The following is a 19,379-nucleotide window of genomic DNA, read 5'->3' as shown; positions in this document are numbered from 1 at the left end:
AGTACACCTCTAAAGAACAAGGATTTGATACTAACCCAATGGGGGCTATTCAGTTTGCCTCCCAGTGGCATATATGACCTTTGGTACTTAAATATGACATTTTTATATTTACCCTCAGCATGCAATGAACAAGTCTAACCCTTTATAATTACTAGGACTCGGTTATAGTTACCATTATTATACAAATGATAAACATTGTGACATTAAGACATAATGGTGATATAGATTACAATTATGGTATATATAGAATTGGATGGTATTGTTGACGTCCATTCTCCTGAATGTGGGTTTATACCATCAAGAATGCAAACCATAAGTTATTATAGACATAGAACCAGAGTTGGGTTCTATGATGAACTTGGTCCAACAAGAAGCAAGCAACTGTGCTTTATCTAAGCAAAGACAAAACTTCCCCTGATGTGCATGCAAGGCTATACGATGGAGATGGTTGCTAGAGGATCTTGTGCAATGACCAAGCTAATTCCATAATCATATTTTGTAACAATTAGAGTCCCATTGCATCGGCCAACAACCAAGAGATCGAAATAGGTCAAAGAACAAGAAAAGCACATCAACATCCACTAATATTTCATATGACATCAATTGGAAGGAAAGATTGCTAAACCAATTCACATTTTCTTGGACTAGGCAATAGATATATTCACAAAGCCTTGCCTCAAGACAATTTAATTTTTTTTCTTTTGAGAGAGAGAATCTAGCGATGAGGGTGTGTTGAGGAATAATCTTGCATGTGATCCACACCTAGAGAAAGTTTGGTGGGGGAGATGGGTCTAGATCCTTGAAAGTCACCATTATTTGGAGAAGGATTTAGGGGGCTAGCAGTATCCATTTTGAGAGGGAATTTTTTTGGGGGCATTTAAAAGGGAAGTGGAGGGGATACACATACAACCTCAACACTATAAGGAATCACAGCACCATATTCACTAGTAAAGTAGAAGATATTATACCAAATCCACAATAAAAGCCTATTCCACTAGGGAAATAGGCCAAGGAGCTCTTCTCTAGTCCTTTTCTTTCTATGGTCTAAGTTTGCAAAATGTGAAATGCCAAGGTCACAATAACATTGGTAGGGTTGCTATAGAAAAATTCTTTAGATGGATGTACATCTTGCTCATTATGATCCCTTCTTTTGTTAGTGACGTGTCCGCATAAACGAAAAAGTGTGAAACTTGTGAATTTACAGACTTACAATATAAAAGGATCTGGTTTCGCACACATGAAGCTAGCCATGATTCAAGATACATGCTTGTGTACTGTTAAAACCTGCAAGGCCATGAACAAATGGCCACATTGAAACATCAAAGGAGAGAAACAATGATTTTGATTGGTGGGTTCTACTTTAAAATCGTGTTTTAAAAATTATTGGAGAACAATCCTTGCAAGATGGAAACGAATATGTCAACACAGGAAGTAATGGGACAGCCATACACTGCCTCTTGACACCAGCACCGATCAGGTAAAACATGCTGCCCAGTATCATTAGCCCTTCAATCTATAGGGGCGGGGGTTGTTTTGTAAATACATGAGCTACAGTTGACTGCCACATGCTGATTACATTTTGATTACATGATTGAATGTTTCCTCTACATGTCCACGCACAATCACAATGGTTTGGCTGTGGCAATGGGCTCGCTAGGTCGGACTTCTGAAGACCCCTGCCCCAAGTGCTACTTTCAAAACTCCGTCTCATCTCTGTCATACTCCTATAAGCTTTCTTAGTCATCCTCTCATTTTTTTCTAGCTTCTTCATAGCTCCACACAAGAAAACCCAAGACTCAAACATACATTGCATTGTCATGCTCCCAGAAATTGCATAACAAGCGATGCCACTGCAGGATGCTAGACGCCACTAAATATTTGAAGTTGGCACTATGCTGATAATGGCATTGGTAAAAAAGGCACTTGTTTTAAGTTGGCACTGCCCAGCCAAGCCTGTTGCGGATCAATGAATCTGGAGGATAAGAACTGCTTGCTTTCCTCATCTGTGAGTTGCTTGGCCCAGCGAACACGCTTTGAAGTGTTGCTTCCTGGACCTGAGCACCTGTAATCAAAAAAACATTAATACATAAATGTGTAAGTCAAGAATAGCAAAGAACGTTGTACATATCATGGAAATTGTGTATGCTAGCAAATCGGAAGAAAGTTCAAATCTTCTCAGAAGGCAGACAAGAACCTGTATTCATAAAAGCAGGCTGTCTTCTCATTTTCAACGTTACCCCAGTTATTCCATCCAACTGGCAAAATGCATGCATCCATCCATGTATAAGCAAATATGACTCTTGCATGTGGTGCCCATGGACGTCCTAGTTGCATGTAAGGGGCACCTGTTCCTATACCTGTAATAACACAGCTGACAATCCACAAGAATCGATAAGCCATCAGCCACATGTAAAACACCTTTGCAAGCTCAACTCCATATTTTATTTATAACTCATTTAAAATGTTTATCCTCATTTTAAGCGTAGTGTGGATGCACGGTAGCAAAATCGTGAATATAAGGGGAGTTAACAATGAGCGTTTGCATGCTTTAGGCATGGAGGGGTACATATGCAACCCAAAAAAGGAAGGACAGCCTAGCAAAGAACCTTGGTCTATAACAAGCAACATTTTGCTCAAGGATGCTCGGAACAGCAACCAGGTGACCTGCAATTTCATCCTAGAATTGAAGACAATTAGCAACATTATGTAAGATGATAATGGGTTTGAAGCCATATGGATTTGGAAAACAGAGTCGAGATGAGGGAGTCTGTAAGAAAATAAAATGCAGCTTAAATGGAGCATGAGACAACCAGAACGCCAAGAATAAAAATTGAGGATAAGATAGGAGGTGGAAGGCACGTTACCTCTCAAGGTTAGCAATAAAGCAAATAAAGAAAAAACCTACAAATCTACTCCAAAAAGTGAAACAATGCAAGTTAATCTTTTCACTACGCAAGATAATCTTGTTGAATTTAGACGTGATTATCTCGATTAAATTGTGTGGCTTAATTGAATAGAATAATCTTTACATGTAATTCTCTGTTGGGTAATTAAGTTGGACAATAAAAATGTGCCCCATGAATCCCTTACCCTTGCATATAATTATTTAGTTTTAGTGAATCGAATTCAAGGGTTAAATAGACTTACTAAGGCTTCTCGCAATGTCCCAAAAGTTCCCAATTAAATCCTATCATGAGCTTGTGCTCTAGACAAAGCCTACAGTGTACTGCTGATTAAGATTTCACCTTGTAAAACGTCTTGGAGATCATGTTCATTAGATCTCACCATACACTAATGGTCTCAATATGCCTCATAGACTTTGTATCTCCTCTAGCATCACCAAGGCTCACTCTCCAAGCCACTGAAGAATGAAGACATAAAATTCCAGTAAGTAGTCCTTCCAATCTAGTGTGCAGGTTGATATTATGATGGGTGGAGAATGGTCTATATGACCAAAGAGTTGAGTCTTTGTATGACTCTTGGGCAACCTCAATCCCTCATTGAGGGATGCCTACCTCACCAATGAACTTTCAAAGACTTAAATTCAAAGAAGCTAGAAACAAATAGGAATGTAATTCTTGCCTCGACCCAAGAAGAAGAAGACAGGATTGCTCTACACCTTGGGCAAGATGCTCAAGCAAAAAGTCTGTAAAGATTTTCAAGAACCCCCAACAGACTCGATTGATTCTCAATTTCACCTCAACTTCAATAGGAAGGAATGTCACATGCATCCTGCACCGCAAGGATTCAAATTTCTAAATAGACCACCATGGTGTAGTATAAGCTCCATCTGCACCTGTATTCTATCATGATGACAGTGGAGGGCCGAAGCCATCGATACAGTCTCATTTAAGCATGAGCACCTAACACATCTAGCAGCTGCTTCTCTTTGTCAAAAGGTTGCCAGAAGGGAGAATCCAAGGAATGCATCTTCATAGGAATACTCTCCTTTTAAGTGGTAGCTTACATTTCCATATCGATTGCAAGTTCCGCTTCCACCATTTTGTTGACCTGTCTATTTTCCACAAACAATTAGCATGCTCCTTAAACCACAAGGGAGGGATAATTAATGTGTACACCTTTGCTGATGTAATTTGAGATAAAATGACTTCAAGGCTGGCATGGGGATCCTCTCTACATAATATCCAATCTCCCAATCTACCCTGCTGGGGGTCCTGCAGTATAGCTGGAAAGGGCTGCATTTGAGTTCTTATTTGCTACCAAACAGGTCTGTAATGTTGGAAATGAAGGAAAGAATGTCTCTAACCTTACAAGCTATGCCGAATAGGAACAGCTCTGTCTCACACCCAATTATGCAGACCACACTTGAATACCTCACTACACAAGAAAGAGAGAACTCAGATATCATTCCTCCACGAAGTGGTGGGCACAACACAGCTCAAGGTGAGCATGAAAGGACCAGCAAGGGCCGGGACTGCCAAAACTGAGAACTCTTTAAGACTTCTCCTGGTCTGCGCTGCCTGTGTTTGGCTTCTGTGGCTGATGGAGACGTGAGGGGGGAAGGGGCCTTTTTATAGGGGGCTGGCAGCCCCTAGAGGTGGCTGACCCTTTACCGGGGCTGGACCAACCAACCCTTGGGTGGCTGGCCGACCAGCCTGGTCAGAGAAGGCTGACCCCCTGGGCAGCCTATAACTAGGGCTTTCCAGAGGGTGCTGTTGTTCTTGCTGCCGCGCCCTTCCAGCCCGCCCTGGAGCCTTTGCTGCATGCTGCAGACCATGACAGTCCCTCATGATCCCTCCCCCTAGTCATATGCTCCCCCATGTACTACTCATATGGGGCTCACAGGTGGTGGACATTCACTTCCAACACCCCCTCTCAATGACGCCACTGTGGGTCGATCCACATGTGTCCAATGAGGTGTTCCATCTGGTCCCATGAGAGAGCCTTTGACAGATTGTCGGTAGTCGGACAATACATCAGCTCCATAATGTCATCGACGATGAGCTCCCGTACGAAGTGGTAGTGGACTTCAATGTGCTTCGTTTGTGCATGAAACACTCGGTTCTTCGGGATGGCTATGCAACATAGCCAACTCTGGTTGTTGCACATGACCACCGTCGCCTCCTCCTGAGTCACGTCCTATCCTCGAGGATCCACCTGAGCCACCACATCTCACATGCTACAGTACAAGCAGCTTGGTACTCCGCCTCTGTAGAAGAAAGGGCAACTAAGGATTGGTTTTCCTTAGCCAAGAGATGCCCCTGATGCAAGCACAAAACAATATCCTGTTGTTGAACGCTTGGTGTCGCTATCACCTGCCCAATCTGATTCACAAAATCTGCCTAACTCATTCCATGTGGTGTATGTAATTCCATACATGCAAGTATCCTTCAGATACCTCAGCACTCGTAGACCTGCCTTCCAGTGATTTTCCTTGGGTTTCGCAAAAAACTGACACAAGAGACCAATGGCAACAAAGACGTCCGGCCTGGTGTTGGTTAGATAAAGCAAACTGCTCACCAACCGTCAATACATGCTAGCATCTATTAGATCTGAAGAGTCATGAATGCTCAACTTCTGCTCGACCTCCATCAGTGTCACAGCCTCCTTGTAATCCTCCATCTCAAACCGCTTCAGTATCTCCTGAGAGTACTTCTCCCACGAGATGAAAATGCTGTCCTTGTTCTGCTTGACCTCAATCCCAAGGAAGTAGTGTAGATATTCCAAGTCTGTGATCTCGAACTCCTTCATGAGTAGCCCTTGACATGAGAGATCTTCCTGATGTGGTCACTGGTAAGGATAAGATCATCCACATATAGGATCAGAACCAGCCTTTGTCCCCCCTCTGCTCTTGGACTCCTTCCGCTTTTGATTTGCCGCCTTCTTCCGGTAGTCCTTTGCATAATGATCAAGCTTCTCACAGTAGAAACATTTTACCTTCTTCATCTTCAGCCTTGCCTTTGGAGTCCTTGGGCTTGCCCTTACCGGGCTTGTCCTTCGCCACAATTGCCTTACCGTCATCATTGTTGTACACCTTCTCCCGGGCCTCCTCTTGTAGTAACAAAGACCCAAGCTCTTCGAATGTCAGGGGCTCTCACCAATTTGACTTTTGTCAAGTGGTCATGTGTCGAACTCTCCCTCATCCATGCTCATATTGAATAGCTGGTGCTCTAGAGTCAATATACAAGAAGAGTTATACGTCTCATACAAGTCCTTCGGAGTGGCCCAGGCCTCCAGTGATGTATCTTCCATCTAGATGCAAGGAATCACAAAGCCCACTGTTGAAACCAAGGCTTGGGCATCTCTATCCTCCCATGGTTCGAGTTCGTTTGCATCTACCAGCTCAAGAATCCTCCCCTTGTTGTCTAAAACATCCTTCGGCTTTGCCTCCATTCCTGTTGTGAGCTTCCACAACTTCTCGAACTCTCCAAAGTTAGGGATTGTATAAGAAGGAACACGACTGGAGGAGGAGGAAGGAAGAGCAGTGGCTGAAAAGGTTTCTAACTTTGACATGTTTGCGTGCGGTACATAGAATAGAACTCTAGAAACCTATTTCAGATCGGACTCGCTTTCGAATAGAAGAACTCCTTCCTTCAATGTGAGAGCGTCTTGGACTAGGAATTGTGCTCTAATACCATGTTGGCTTTTCATTCAGCCTGCACACCTGTTTATAAAATCCAAAAAAACAAAATTGTTGGCCTTGAAGGATGCAGACTGGCACCGTATTCTATGGCCTGGAAAAATGATTCCATCCACTGAAATAGTCAAACATCGAGTTACCATTGGGATGGTATATGCACACACACACACACACACGCACACACACACTTTTTTTTAAATGAAATTTATTTTGCATTATATCACGGGAGACACTATCCCCCCCCCCCCCAAAAAAAAAAGGGAAAGTGCTTAAATACATCAAGAGAAGATCTCAATATATGACTAGTATACATCATAGTCTATGTACTTAGTTTGCAAACAATCATAAAATGATTGCTGCAAAGAGTGCCTGAAAAAAGAGAAAAGAGAAAAAGTTGAATCAGCAAAGACTATGATTTCTATCCTTCCATTGAGTTCAAAGAGCCCAGTAGCGAACCCAGTTGAAATAAATCAAACTCCCATCTATGTGGGTGAAGCCCAAAAAACTAGAAAGATTTTCCAAAGTAGCATTCGGAAATCTAGTTCTCAATAACTGCGCAAGGAATCCCAGACAATCACAGGTGTGGGAGCAATGCCAAAGTAAATGAGGACTCATATTTTCAGCCAGCACCCCCACTACAGATTGAGGATCGTCTTCAGGATTGGACTCTTCACTTGCTAGGGTCGACATGCCATCTTTTGCGGCTGTCCCACATTACCGTCTCTTCATTGTATAAAGTCCTTCTGCCCTTGCCTTAGGTTTCGCAGAGGGCGAATCTCTTTGGCAAATGAATCGTCCTGCAAAGTGGTGGCGAAAGCGACTACAAGGGATTTGGCATTCCCAAATTCCTCTTTGACAATGTATGACATCTGCAAACAAGTGCATCCCTTTCAAACTAAGATAATATGAACATCGAGGCTCCTGCAAAGCAAGCGGATGGGCAAAATCCCTTGACCAATGTATGCTCTTGACTCGTAGAGAATTGCCCTACAATGAATTCCTACCATGTCATTCCAAGTACGAGAGTATATGTTTCTAGTCCATCAACATACGGGATACTAGTGGACAGCCTTTGATCTTACCATGAATACAAGCAAGAAGGAAATCCCAGTGAGTAGGCTGCCAGTATCCAAAGGCAAAAGTGGTGAGATGTGAAATTAAATGGCACATCATGGCAGCCCAAGGCTGAGAACCTTTGATTGCAGCATCAATTTACCTTTATGAGCAAGAATATGCACGTGGATATTTAGAATATTGAGACCCCCATGCATTTTTGGCGAACAGAGATGTTGCACCGAAAGCAATCGCAAACTTTTCTTGCCATGTTTAGAGCACCAAAAGGTTTCCATAACTATAGACATGAAAGAAGTAATGTCTCCCTTGCTGAACATAATCAAAAGCAAATAAAATTGCATGTATGCCATCAAAATGGATTGAACAATCCGTAGCCTGACATGCAAAGGCCAAGTAGCTAACTTCCAGTATTCAAGCTTTTTCTTTAGCTTGGCAAGTACCCAGTGACACTGTTGGCAACGAGTAACAGTCCAACCTAAAGGATAACCAAGTGCGAACCAACTGAGTAGATTGGACAATTTCCCCCAGCCATAAGATGGAATGCAAGGGCAGCAACTTGGATTTCTGAAACTAGCAGCAAGACCATATAATGATAATGTGTGCATCAGAGAAGATAGATCCTGCTGTGTATTCTGAGGAGTAAAAAATGAATCATCAGCATAAGCTTGAGCAATCATAGTGCTGCTTCTAGGAATCCCTAAACCATGCAACATGTCAGTTGCTAGTAGATGATCCATGTATTGAAGCATGGGGTGGGTGGCAATAGCATATAGAAGCACACTAAGTGGACAACCTTAACGAACTGAACAACGAAGAGTCCAGTCTTCAAAAATATCCCCAGATAGTATGTAGGCAACTTTACTGTCACTGTATAGCCAGTAAATAACGTGCTGCAATTATCCTAATGCATGCATAGTCTGTGAAATAAAATCCCATTGGATCGTGTCAAAAGCCTTGGCAATGTCAACCTGCAATAATAAAACATCCTGCTCTGTGTATTTGGCATACTCTATTCCAACATAAGCATTTGCAGTGTTATTTGTGATATGCCGTCAAGGAACAAAACCATATTGTGCAAGATGAAGGTCATCATGTAGATACCCTTTAATGTGATCAACCAGCATTTTGGTGATGATCTTGTAAATGACACGCATGAGAGTGATAGGCCTCCAATCAGCTAGGGATTCACATATTTGTTTCTTGGGAAAAAGTTTTACGATCCCTTTTTTGCATGAAGGCGGCATATGCTAATTTTCCCAAGCATAATTAATCATGCACAGCAGAGTCAACTTTAGAATATCCTAGTGTGCAACAAAAAACTCAACTGTGAGGCCATCCCATCCTAGAGATTTCCATTTGCCACAAGATTTTATTGCATCAAACAATTCTATTTCAATGAAAGGGCCTTCTAGCTCTAGAGCCTGTGCAGAAGTAGCAATGGGAAAGACATACTATAAGAGTTAGCTCCTTCCTGCAAGAACTGCTTGTGTGGGTGAATATGCTAACCCGAACTGTCTAGAAAAATGAGCAACACATGCTATAGCAAGTTATTCTCTAGATGAAGTCCAAGCCCCATTAGGCACAAGAGCTCAGCAAATATTGCAGATTGCCTCTTGGAATGCAAGCTTTTAAAGAATTCTTTGGATGAACAACCTTTGTCTGGAAAAGCTCTCTGTCTTGCCCTTGTCTCCCATTTAGGTATTTTTATGTGATCATTGCTTTGCAAACAATATCTGGCCTGACATAGAGATGTGGTTTCTTCCCTAGAGAGAGACAAAAAATGACTAAGCTCAGTCAAAAATTGGCAAGTAATTTTTGCCCGAGCAACAGTGTCTCTCAACGTCTTCATGTAGTTTTTGCCACAATCCCGAATGACAGATTGCATTCTAGCAACAAAAGCATCCCAAGCATATTCCTTATCAATGAGACTCTAAGATAAAAGAGGCTGACAAGCATCATAAACCATGGCCTTGTAGGCATCATGCTGTAAATAACTATTGTTTACAATGAGCAGCCTTCTTTGTGAGAGTCTATCATCTAGCATTTCATGCAAAGAAATCCCCAGCCATAAAGGGGCATGGTCACAATGCGTGAAAGCATAATCCACCCATATTTTTGTAGTAAGATTATCATAATGTTGCGGGTTAACCCTATACCAACAATCCAAGCGTGCCTGATAAGAGGATTGTGCATTATGTTGAAATGTATAGCATGGCAAACCAGGTTGCAATTCCTTCCAGAGATCAGCCAGACTGAGCTGTAGCAATAGTTGAGACCAATGATCCCTTTCAAAGGCCAGCATACGAGTTTGACCAGATGTATTATCTCCAGTTGAGGGGCATTATTAAAGTCCCCACAGAGAAAAGCATGATGTCGCCAAGGATATCGCTGCATATCATCCCAAATTATACCTCTACCATGAGATGATTGTGGGGCATAAACTGAAGCAATATCAAAAATCTCTCCTTGAACAAGACACTATGTAACAATCCATCGACCTTGAATACCATTAAAGGCAACAGTGGGCTGAAGATCATGCTTCACCAAGAAGACCACACCTGAAAAAGAATGCTGTCCAGCATAGAAAATGTCATAGCCATGAAAGTATCCATGTTGGCCCGTATACATATACTGATTGTGCTCTTGTAGAGCCACTATATCAGGCTGCAAATTATTGAGATACACCCAAACTAACTTCCATTTCCTAGCATCACACAAACCCTGTACATTAAGTGTCAAACATTTGATTTGTGACAGCATACTTACAATATATATACAGCTAAAGCAAGATTGAGTCAAATCTGCATATCCACCTCTGAATCAGGGCCTCTATCCTGAGATGACAAAGACTTCTGTTGAGAGGACAGCAAAGCCACAATGTCTTCTTCAGGGAAGAGTGTACAACTGGCTGTGACAGCAGCCCAAGTAATGCCAAGACCTGAATTTTCTTCAGCAGTATGACCATTAGAGGAAGTACCATTCCATGTGCGGGGAGGTAAACGCCTCCTGTGACACTTTTCCTAGGAGTCTGCCAAGCTTCCTGTAAAGTTTTCCCTTTTCCTTTTGATTGAGAAGTGGAGGGCAGCAAGACAAGAGCATTCCCATTAGAAACAATCTGTGCTTTACCTCCCATAAGATGCAAAATCTATTTGAATTCCATTTGGCCTGGGAGGACAGACCACTTTGCCCAAAGAGGATGCAATTTTAGGCAAAAGGGAAGCCAAACACTGTGGAAAATCCACCACCTCTACACAAACCGGACAACGATGTCTGATGAGGGCTTGATAATCCCTAGTGGGTGACCATGGAAGGACATGTACCATTTTCTGCCCAAAGAAAAGAGGAGAGTGCCCCAATAGCATTTGCTTATGCTCCTCGTCTGTCATGATGACCTCAAAAAAACCCCTGGCTGCATAATGGACCTTGCGAACAAAAGAACCACCAAGTGTCCTGGTCAACCAATTTCCAAGATCTACAGCAACAAGCATACGACCTAGAAAGAAAATGATAACACTTGCATAGTCCCGCACAGGATCAACTATGTCATCCACCTGACCCTAAGGCCAATTGTAGGAATTGAATCTTTCTAGGCTTTTCGCATGTCCTCAAAGTCTTCATGCATCGCATCATATACCAACATAGCTTCAAATGAATCATGAACAGGGTCATCCTGACCCTCAACCTGTTTCTGCTTTTTGTTTTGTCCCAATCTTTCTTTGTGAAACATTTTGTCATATTCATAAGCAGCCATCTTGAGTATAGACAAACCCAAAAAGTGTTGAAGAGGAAGCAAAAAAGCTAATGAGCAACAGCTACAAAACCCCCCAAATTGCAAGAGAAAAAAAACAGTACAAACGTATGGACGACCTGTGCAGGCAACTTGTATACATACAACCTATGTACAGACAAACTGTGTACGGAAAACCTGTAAGCAAAAACTGAATGACTAATAGAGACTCTACGGACGACCTGTGCATAGAAACTGAATGTCGGAAGGAAATTGTACAAGAAGCGTACAGAGAGTATGGACGTCAGAACGAGAGGACACGCAAGAGTATGGATGGCAGAGCGTACCAAGTGTACGGACGGCAGAGAGTACAGATGGCAGAAACGAGAGGACAACAGAATTGTACGGGAACCGTAAAGAGTGTACGGACGGCACAACAGCAGAGAGAGAGTGTATGGATGGCCGTACGAGGCAGTTCAAGGCTGTACGGGACTGCACTGTGGGCTGACAGGGGCTTGAATGGAGGCTAGGAACCTTAGACAAGGAGGCAAGAGGGCAAAGGCGCCATAGCTCGAAGCTCTCACCACACACACACACACACACACACACACACTTTATTTTTGCATTAAAAAAACATTTACATTCATAGCTGTCCTAGAGTGGGACAGCTACTACTCAGAACAAAATATTGACAACTAAAAGTAGTAAATGCTACTCCAGTAAAGAACAGCCAGTACAAAAGAGCTTAAAATACTCAAAAAATACTTCTAATTGGACCGCCTATAGATCTCCCATGCAATGTGCATCCTGCAAAGAGCGAAGCAGGGAGGAACATAAACTTCCACGACAAAGTGTCCATAGAGCCGAGAAGTACAGGCATGATATAATGATCAAGAGCCCACACAAAAACTGAATGTATTTGGGGGTGGTGGCATACCTCCCAAACAACCAAAAATGCTTGCCAAAAGCAATACAAGGAAACAAACACAGAGATTCCCCAATCTTGGAGGAAAGTCACGGGAAACCGAGCAGGTCCAGAGTAGATGAAGGACTATCTCCCTCGGATGCAAACAAGATGGACACTACGAAGAACTAACGCACTTGGAAGCCATGAAGGAACCCAATGGTAAAGCACCAACCAAACACAACCATAAGAAAAGCCATTGTCTTAAGCGGGAGCTTACTGTTCCAAATACGGCCAAGGCAAACCTTCCACCAAGCAAGTGGTTTGTCAAGATGCCAAATAGAAAGACCCTGCTCATGAATTCATGGCTGTGGTAGAAGAAGATGATAAGATTTCTTGGCAATGAGATCCGCAAAGGAGAAAGAAAGAAAGAAATCTTATTAGAGTCTTCGGAAGACTGATGGGTCTATGAGACTGAAAGAAAACCTTGTACAAATCATAGTAAGGGTGGAGCTACTGAAACGAGCATCATCACCCGTGCTGAATCCTAAGTCCGATCATACATAATCAAATACATATGGATGTAACAATGAAAAGAAAAGGACTGGAGTAGAGCGAAATCCTCCGTATGTCATGTCACCCTGGCTGGTGCATAGCCAGTGATGGGACGCTAGCGCCCGTCAAGGGATGCGGTGCGTCTCAGTCTCCTGGACGAGGCTCGACGCAAGACCAGAGCCACCGTGACTCCCGTGGGACGTATCCCGGGTCTAAACAATTCCTTGATCAAATCTCGAATCCAGAAGAGAAAAATCTGTAAACAAATGGGGAATTGGTTGGAAAGGAGGTAGCATGGAAGTGAGAATACGGCAAATAGGCCTGTGATGCATACCCAAAGAGAAGCGTGCCCTGTCTTGTGGAAAGGCAAGAGTAAGACCGCTGTAATCGACCACATTGGCCACTGTGCAGATACCCAATCGATGTAGAAAGTAGGCCTTCCTAGGCTGAAGATGAGCCAACGGCGAGTCAAAGACCCTTCTCCAATGAATACTCTGCCCAGACGGAGATGGACAGCCAAGAATAGTACCATGTAGATGCCCAAAGATAGCATCCGATAGAGGTGGAATCCACTGTCGAAAAGCATCAGTACGAAGAAAAGCAAGCATACAAGAGAGCACAAGAGTCCATGGCTGATGCTACTCTAGGAAAGTAAGCAAAAGTGTAGCATTGCGAGCTATCACATGAATGTGAATATTCAAAATATATAAACCCCCATGCATCTTGGGTGAACAGACATAGTTGTACTTCAGTCGGCGAACCGCCTCATGATCCGTTTTAGTGCGCCAAAGGCATTCCATTGCCCTCGATATGAATTTCTCAATGTCTGTGAAAGACCAAGGAATCAAAGGCAAGTGAAATTGCAGATAGGCCATTCTAATAGATTGCACTATTTGAAGGCGAATATATAATGGCCATGTGGAAAGCTTCCAATAATCTATTTTATGAAAGAGCTTCTGCAAAACCCATAGTCTTGCTTGTAGCAGAGAAATATGCCAACCAATGGGATAACCCAAATGACAAACAACCAGACCATAAAATGCGGTGCCCATCAGTTGCATGGAGTTTGGATTTAGCAAAGTTCACTTTCAATCCAACTGTAAGGCCAAATGAGTGAAGCTCTTACATAATACGGTGAACATCCGAGCAAGAGTTTCTAAGAAAAAAGAAGGAATTATCGGCATAGGCCTGACTAACAAAAGGAAGAGCTCCATGAATATTAATACCATGCACACACTGGCGAGAAACCAAATCATCCATATGCATCAGGAGTGGATGTGTAGCAATGGCAAAAAATAGAGTGCTAAGTGGACAGCCCTGACAAACAAACCATCCTAATGGCCATGGAGAGGAATGAGCATCAGACAAAACGCAGGATTTTGTGCCACCACATAAAACCAATAAACGACCCTTTGCACCTTACATCCAAAACCCAATCTCTCCATGACATATGCAATGAAATCCCATCTAACCATATCAAATGCTTTTTCAATGTCTATCAATATGATCAAAACATCCTGATGTGTGTATTTGACATATTCAATACCAACGTAAGAATTTGCAATATTATCCAAGATTTGCCTGCGAGGCACAAATCCATATTGCGCAAGATGCAAGTCTCTATATAAGATATGGGAGATACGTAGCACCAACATTTTAGATATGATCTTGTAAATCACAGGCATCAAGGTGATCGGCCTCCAATTAGATAGATGCTGACATAGCGCAGCACACCTTTCTTCCAACAAGAAGAGGGCAAGGGACCAGATAACCAAGCATCATTGATCATGCATAAGAGAAGAGGACTCCCAAAATTCAGCAAAGAATTCCACTGTGAGGCCCCAATTTAGCCAAAGCCCCTTTAAGTTCAGGATCTGTAAATGGAAATTTTAGTGAATCTGCCTCCTTACACAAGAGAGAATCGGATGGACATGTTGATAAAAAACATTGCGAGCAGCAAGCTCAGCAGATGAAGAGGGTAGAGGAGCGGCAAATAAATCCGCAAAATAATGGTAAAACACCTCATCAAGCTGGTGATTATTTGTTGTCCAAGAACCATCTGGACGCAAAACACGATAAAGGGAATGCATTCTACGAGAAGCATGGAGGCTTTAAACCTATATCCGGCATGGCTTTTTGGCAGGAGTGAAGCTGCCATTTCCTTAATTTCCCTTGATCATTTTGAGTCATGCGAGTAAGACCAGCATGAAAATCAGCTTGCTCATTGGAAGACAATCTGTGTTGTTGCATCACGGTAGAAAGAGTTGAATCTGAAGATTCGTATCAGCCACTGTAAATCACCAAGATAATGCTTACCATACTCCTTAATCAAAATCTACATTCCTGAAGAAAATTGATTCCATGCCCAATCTAGATCCACCAAAGAGTGCAAGGTGAGCCTGGTAATGAGACCCTAACCATGACTAAATTGCATATGGCCAAACTTGCCACATTCAAAACATGCATCGGCAAAGTTACCCCATTTCTACTTAAAAAACACTTGTTGAGAAGGCATACCCTGCATCTCCACCTGTAAGGCAACATGAGGGTGTGGGTCTATCAGTATCCCAAAGAACACAGAAGCGATTAGCATTTCCAGGTGAGCGTGGAGGGCATACAACTTTCCCTAATGCTTAGCTACATAAGGCGACCCTGGCCTGCAGTCAGATCAACCACCTCCACCCACACAAGGCATTTATGTTGAATAAGACTCTGATAATCCTGTGTAGGCATCCATGGATACACATGCACTAACTGATTCCCAAAGGAGATTTTTCCAATAACTGTTATTTGAACTGAGCATCTGTAAATATAACCTCATAAAATCCTCTAGCAGCCTTATAGCATCCCGCAACAAAGCATCCTTTCAAGAGAGATTCCAACCATTGAGCGACATCTGCTGCATTAGGCATTCTTCTAGGGAAAAACAAAACCACTGCCTTTTGAACCAGACTCATAACAAGAGCATAGAGAACATGACCCGGAACAGAGACACAAAATTTTGGAGCTGACTCCTCGGCCCAAGCATATTAATTTCAGAAAACCTTCATGCATAAGTATCTGCAAAAGACTGAAGGTCAGGATTGAGGCAATGCTCTGGAGCATCAGAAGTGGGCGGGCACTTGATGGTGCTTAAGATCGCCTCGATGGTACTGGAGTGTCCATTTGAAAGAAGTAGATAACTTCTGAAAAAGCAAGGAGGGGAGAGGATAAACGGGCTACGAGAAAGGAAAAGCATGCAAAGAAAATGAGACCTCTCACAAAAGTTATGTGCAAGAACAAAAGCCACAATAGCTAGGAGAAGGCATATGTATCGTGAAAGGAAAAGATAGGTGGAATGACCTCCACACAAATGCGAATGCATGAAGGAACCTTAACTGCCAGTAAGAAAAAACAGAAAAAGGGAAAACCCTGGGTTTAAAAAAAAGGTACACATAGGCCGAGGAAACCACCCCCACAAGACGTAGATTCATGGAAACACACACACACACATGCCATAGGAAAAAAAAACCCAAATGAAAGGAGATGTATAGGAGAGAGGACGAGGCAGGACAGAAGCAGAACGAATAGGAGCATATACACAACCCAAACAGAGACCCCGAGAGGGCTGACGAAGTAGACGGGAAGCTGAACTGTCACGACTGACAATCAACAAACAGACCACCAGAGGGGTAAGGGAAGGCTACAACGAGGCCATGAAATCACCAAAGGGCCAAGCTGACCTGCTACACGCAGAGCGGTAGGGGGGGAGGCCACCGACTTGCAGCTCTGTCTCGACCAACTCCACACAAACACACTTTTTGTAAGAAACTATTTCGTTAAGAAGAATATGCATTCAGCTATCTCAAAGTGGAACAGGTACTACTCGTAAACTAGAAAACGCTGATAAAACACTTCTAACTGGGCCAAAGGAAGGTCTCCAAGAGAATGTGCATCTTGGAGAGACAGAAGCAAAGATGAACAAAAGAAATGATAAACATCCACCAAAGAGTGCCCGTACATCAAATGTTACAAGCACGATATAATGACCACAGAGCCCGAAAGCAACACCAGGAAAAGAAGTAAGCATAGTGTGGCCAAGAGGGATATCGAGCAAACAACCAGAACTGCCTGCCAAAAGTAATCCCAGAAAAACAAGCATAAAGATCCATCTTGAGCTTGGAAAGAAAATCACAAGCGGTAGGACAGGTCCAGAAAAGATGCAGCACAATCTCCCTCGGATGCGAAGAAGTACGGCAAGCCAAGGAAGCAATATGCCAAGAAGCCAATAAAGATCCCGCTGGTAATGCCCCTACCAAACAGTGCCACAAGGAAACCCTTTGTTTGAAAGGAAGCGTATTGCTCAAAATGCATCGAAGACAAGCCTTCCACCAAGTAAGAGACTTGTCAAGATGCGAAAAAGATTCCCATGCTGCTAGATCCATGACTATGGAAGCAAGAGATGATAGGCCTTAAGGAACTAGGGAGAAAGCGAGAGATACATGAAGCACAAATCTGAGGCAAGATATTCATTCTGTTGTGCAAAGCAAGTACAAGATGCCTCATTTATAGGCTGGTCAGCCTTATCTTCACACACCCCTAACACTAGGAGGTGGCACTAATTGCTCACGTACTAGACACATTCACACTCACACCACTATAGGATACCCTAGGACTCTAGGGCACACTCACACTTGACTTCATGTTCTAACACCCCCCCATGAAGGAAAGGTGAGAGACTACTGGAATGGAGCCAAAGTCATGATAATGACAGTCATGAAAACTGTGCATGCCGGTCTAAAACTAGACATGGCTCCGACACAATCTCAGAGGCAAGTGAGCATGGCTCAAAGGCTAGTGAGCATAAGGAACTAGGGAGAAAGCGAGAGATACATGAAGCACAAATCTGAGGCAAGATATTCATTCTGTTGTGCAAAGCAAGTACAAGATGCCTCATATATAGGCTGGGCAGCCTAGGAGGTGGCACTAATTGCTCACCTACTAGACACATTCACACCCACACAACTGTAGGATACCCTAGGACTCTAGGATACACTCACACTTGACTTCATGTTCTAACACCCGCCCATGAAGGAAAGGTGAGAGACTACTGGAATGGAGCCAAAGTCATGACAATGACGGTCATGAAAACTGTGCATGCCGGTTTAGAACTAGACATGGCTCCCACACGATCTCAGAGGCAAGTGAGCATGGCTCAGAGGCTAGTGAGCATAACATAGAAATCTCATCTAGCATGGCTCAGAGGCTCATCATGCATGGATGCATCATGATCAACTCAAAGGTCTAGGAGACCAATGCACCAACAAATAGACCTATCAAAGCCAAAAACATGTGGCTCCCACAGTACATTCCCTCATGGCTCCAAAGACTAATGAGAAACATGGAGCCACATACCAAAAATAGAAAAGAAATACATCATTTGAGGAGGACTATCCAAGGCAAAGTACCTTTATTGACACAACACACTTGATTTATTTCATTTATTTTAGGGAAACACCCCCAGGGCAAAGTAACCATTCACAAAAAGTAAATAAAGGAATAAACAATGTAGATCTCTTGGGAGGAGAGATGTTCCCCAAGTAGTTGCCTGCACAAATGTGCACGTCTTCCAATCGATGGAACCTTCTCGTGTGAGTGTTGGACATGAACCAAAAGAAATGTGAACAAGGTGATCTAGACATCTTCCAATGTGATCTAGTCTTTCAATGCTGGCTGTAATCTCAACCCCTGTCATATAGGACATATGCTCTTACTGGCAGGTGTTCATGTTGTGCTCTTCTCTGTGCAGGGCTATGGAAAGTAGGAGACTGCTTCTCTCCCAGGATGTGTGAAGTTTCTCACTAAATGCCTGTCTGTTCCAGTGGCTTTGACATTTTCAAGAGTTAATAGAAGCTCTTTTCTCGCCCAGGGGTGGTTTGGCTCTGACATTATGCATGTAATAAGACTGTGTTTTTATCAGAATAACTGAAGCTAAATGCTATTTTAGCTCCCAGCCAGCCATTGCAATTTTGTGACTGCTAATCTTTCAATCCAGAAGTTAGGTGGAGAATGCTTTAGGGAATGCTCACCGGAGAAACACATAGCCCGTTGACTCGAATGCACTTTTGCGTTGCTGTGCAGTAATATAACCAGAGGACTTGCAATGGATGTGACAATACTCCAGCAAGGTTGTGCCGTTTCCAAAAATGAAATCAACACTACCTTCTATATAACAGTCTCTGAAATAATGTCTTCCATAATGCAAATAAGCTGTATCCTGTGAACCAGCAAAACAGCACCAAGTAACATGTGATACTACAAAACTGTCATTTTGGAGGAAAATTTTAGAAAAATTCATTTAAGCACTATATACCGCAAAATATAATACCTGCCACCCTAGGAACCGGCAGTCATAGAAGGCACACCGATCTGCCGTTACTCGTATTGCCACAGCCTGGCCTGAACCCTGCAAATTTTCTGTTTACTATTTCAGTTTCTGATACTCTCTTAAATACGCTAACCAGGTTATCCCATAAAGG

At 42.9% G+C, this 19,379-nt stretch overlaps 1 protein-coding gene across 1 annotated transcript in view; it reads right to left on the bottom strand.

Annotated features, from left to right (window-relative positions):
- Nucleotides 1-1,358: 1,358 nt before the first annotated feature.
- PME31 (pectin methylesterase 31) overlaps nucleotides 1,359-19,379 on the bottom strand; it is a 39,518-nt gene continuing 21,497 nt past the window's right edge. Inside the window, exons 3-6 of the mRNA XM_087401558.1 lie at nucleotides 19,229-19,306; nucleotides 18,930-19,117; nucleotides 2,195-2,371; nucleotides 1,359-2,062 (exon numbers count right to left, since the gene is read on the bottom strand). Of these exons, the coding sequence (XP_087257684.1) occupies nucleotides 1,891-2,062; nucleotides 2,195-2,371; nucleotides 18,930-19,117; nucleotides 19,229-19,306 (615 nt within the window). The 3' untranslated portion in view covers nucleotides 1,359-1,890. The remainder of the gene's footprint in view (nucleotides 2,063-2,194; nucleotides 2,372-18,929; nucleotides 19,118-19,228; nucleotides 19,307-19,379) is intronic.

This window comes from Dipteris shenzhenensis, chromosome 30 (assembly GCF_047967505.1).
Source record: "Dipteris shenzhenensis isolate YYH24624 ecotype China chromosome 30, Dip_SZ_1.0, whole genome shotgun sequence".
NCBI lineage: Eukaryota > Viridiplantae > Streptophyta > Polypodiopsida > Gleicheniales > Dipteridaceae > Dipteris > Dipteris shenzhenensis.
This window is presented reverse-complemented; position numbering and strand designations above follow the sequence as displayed.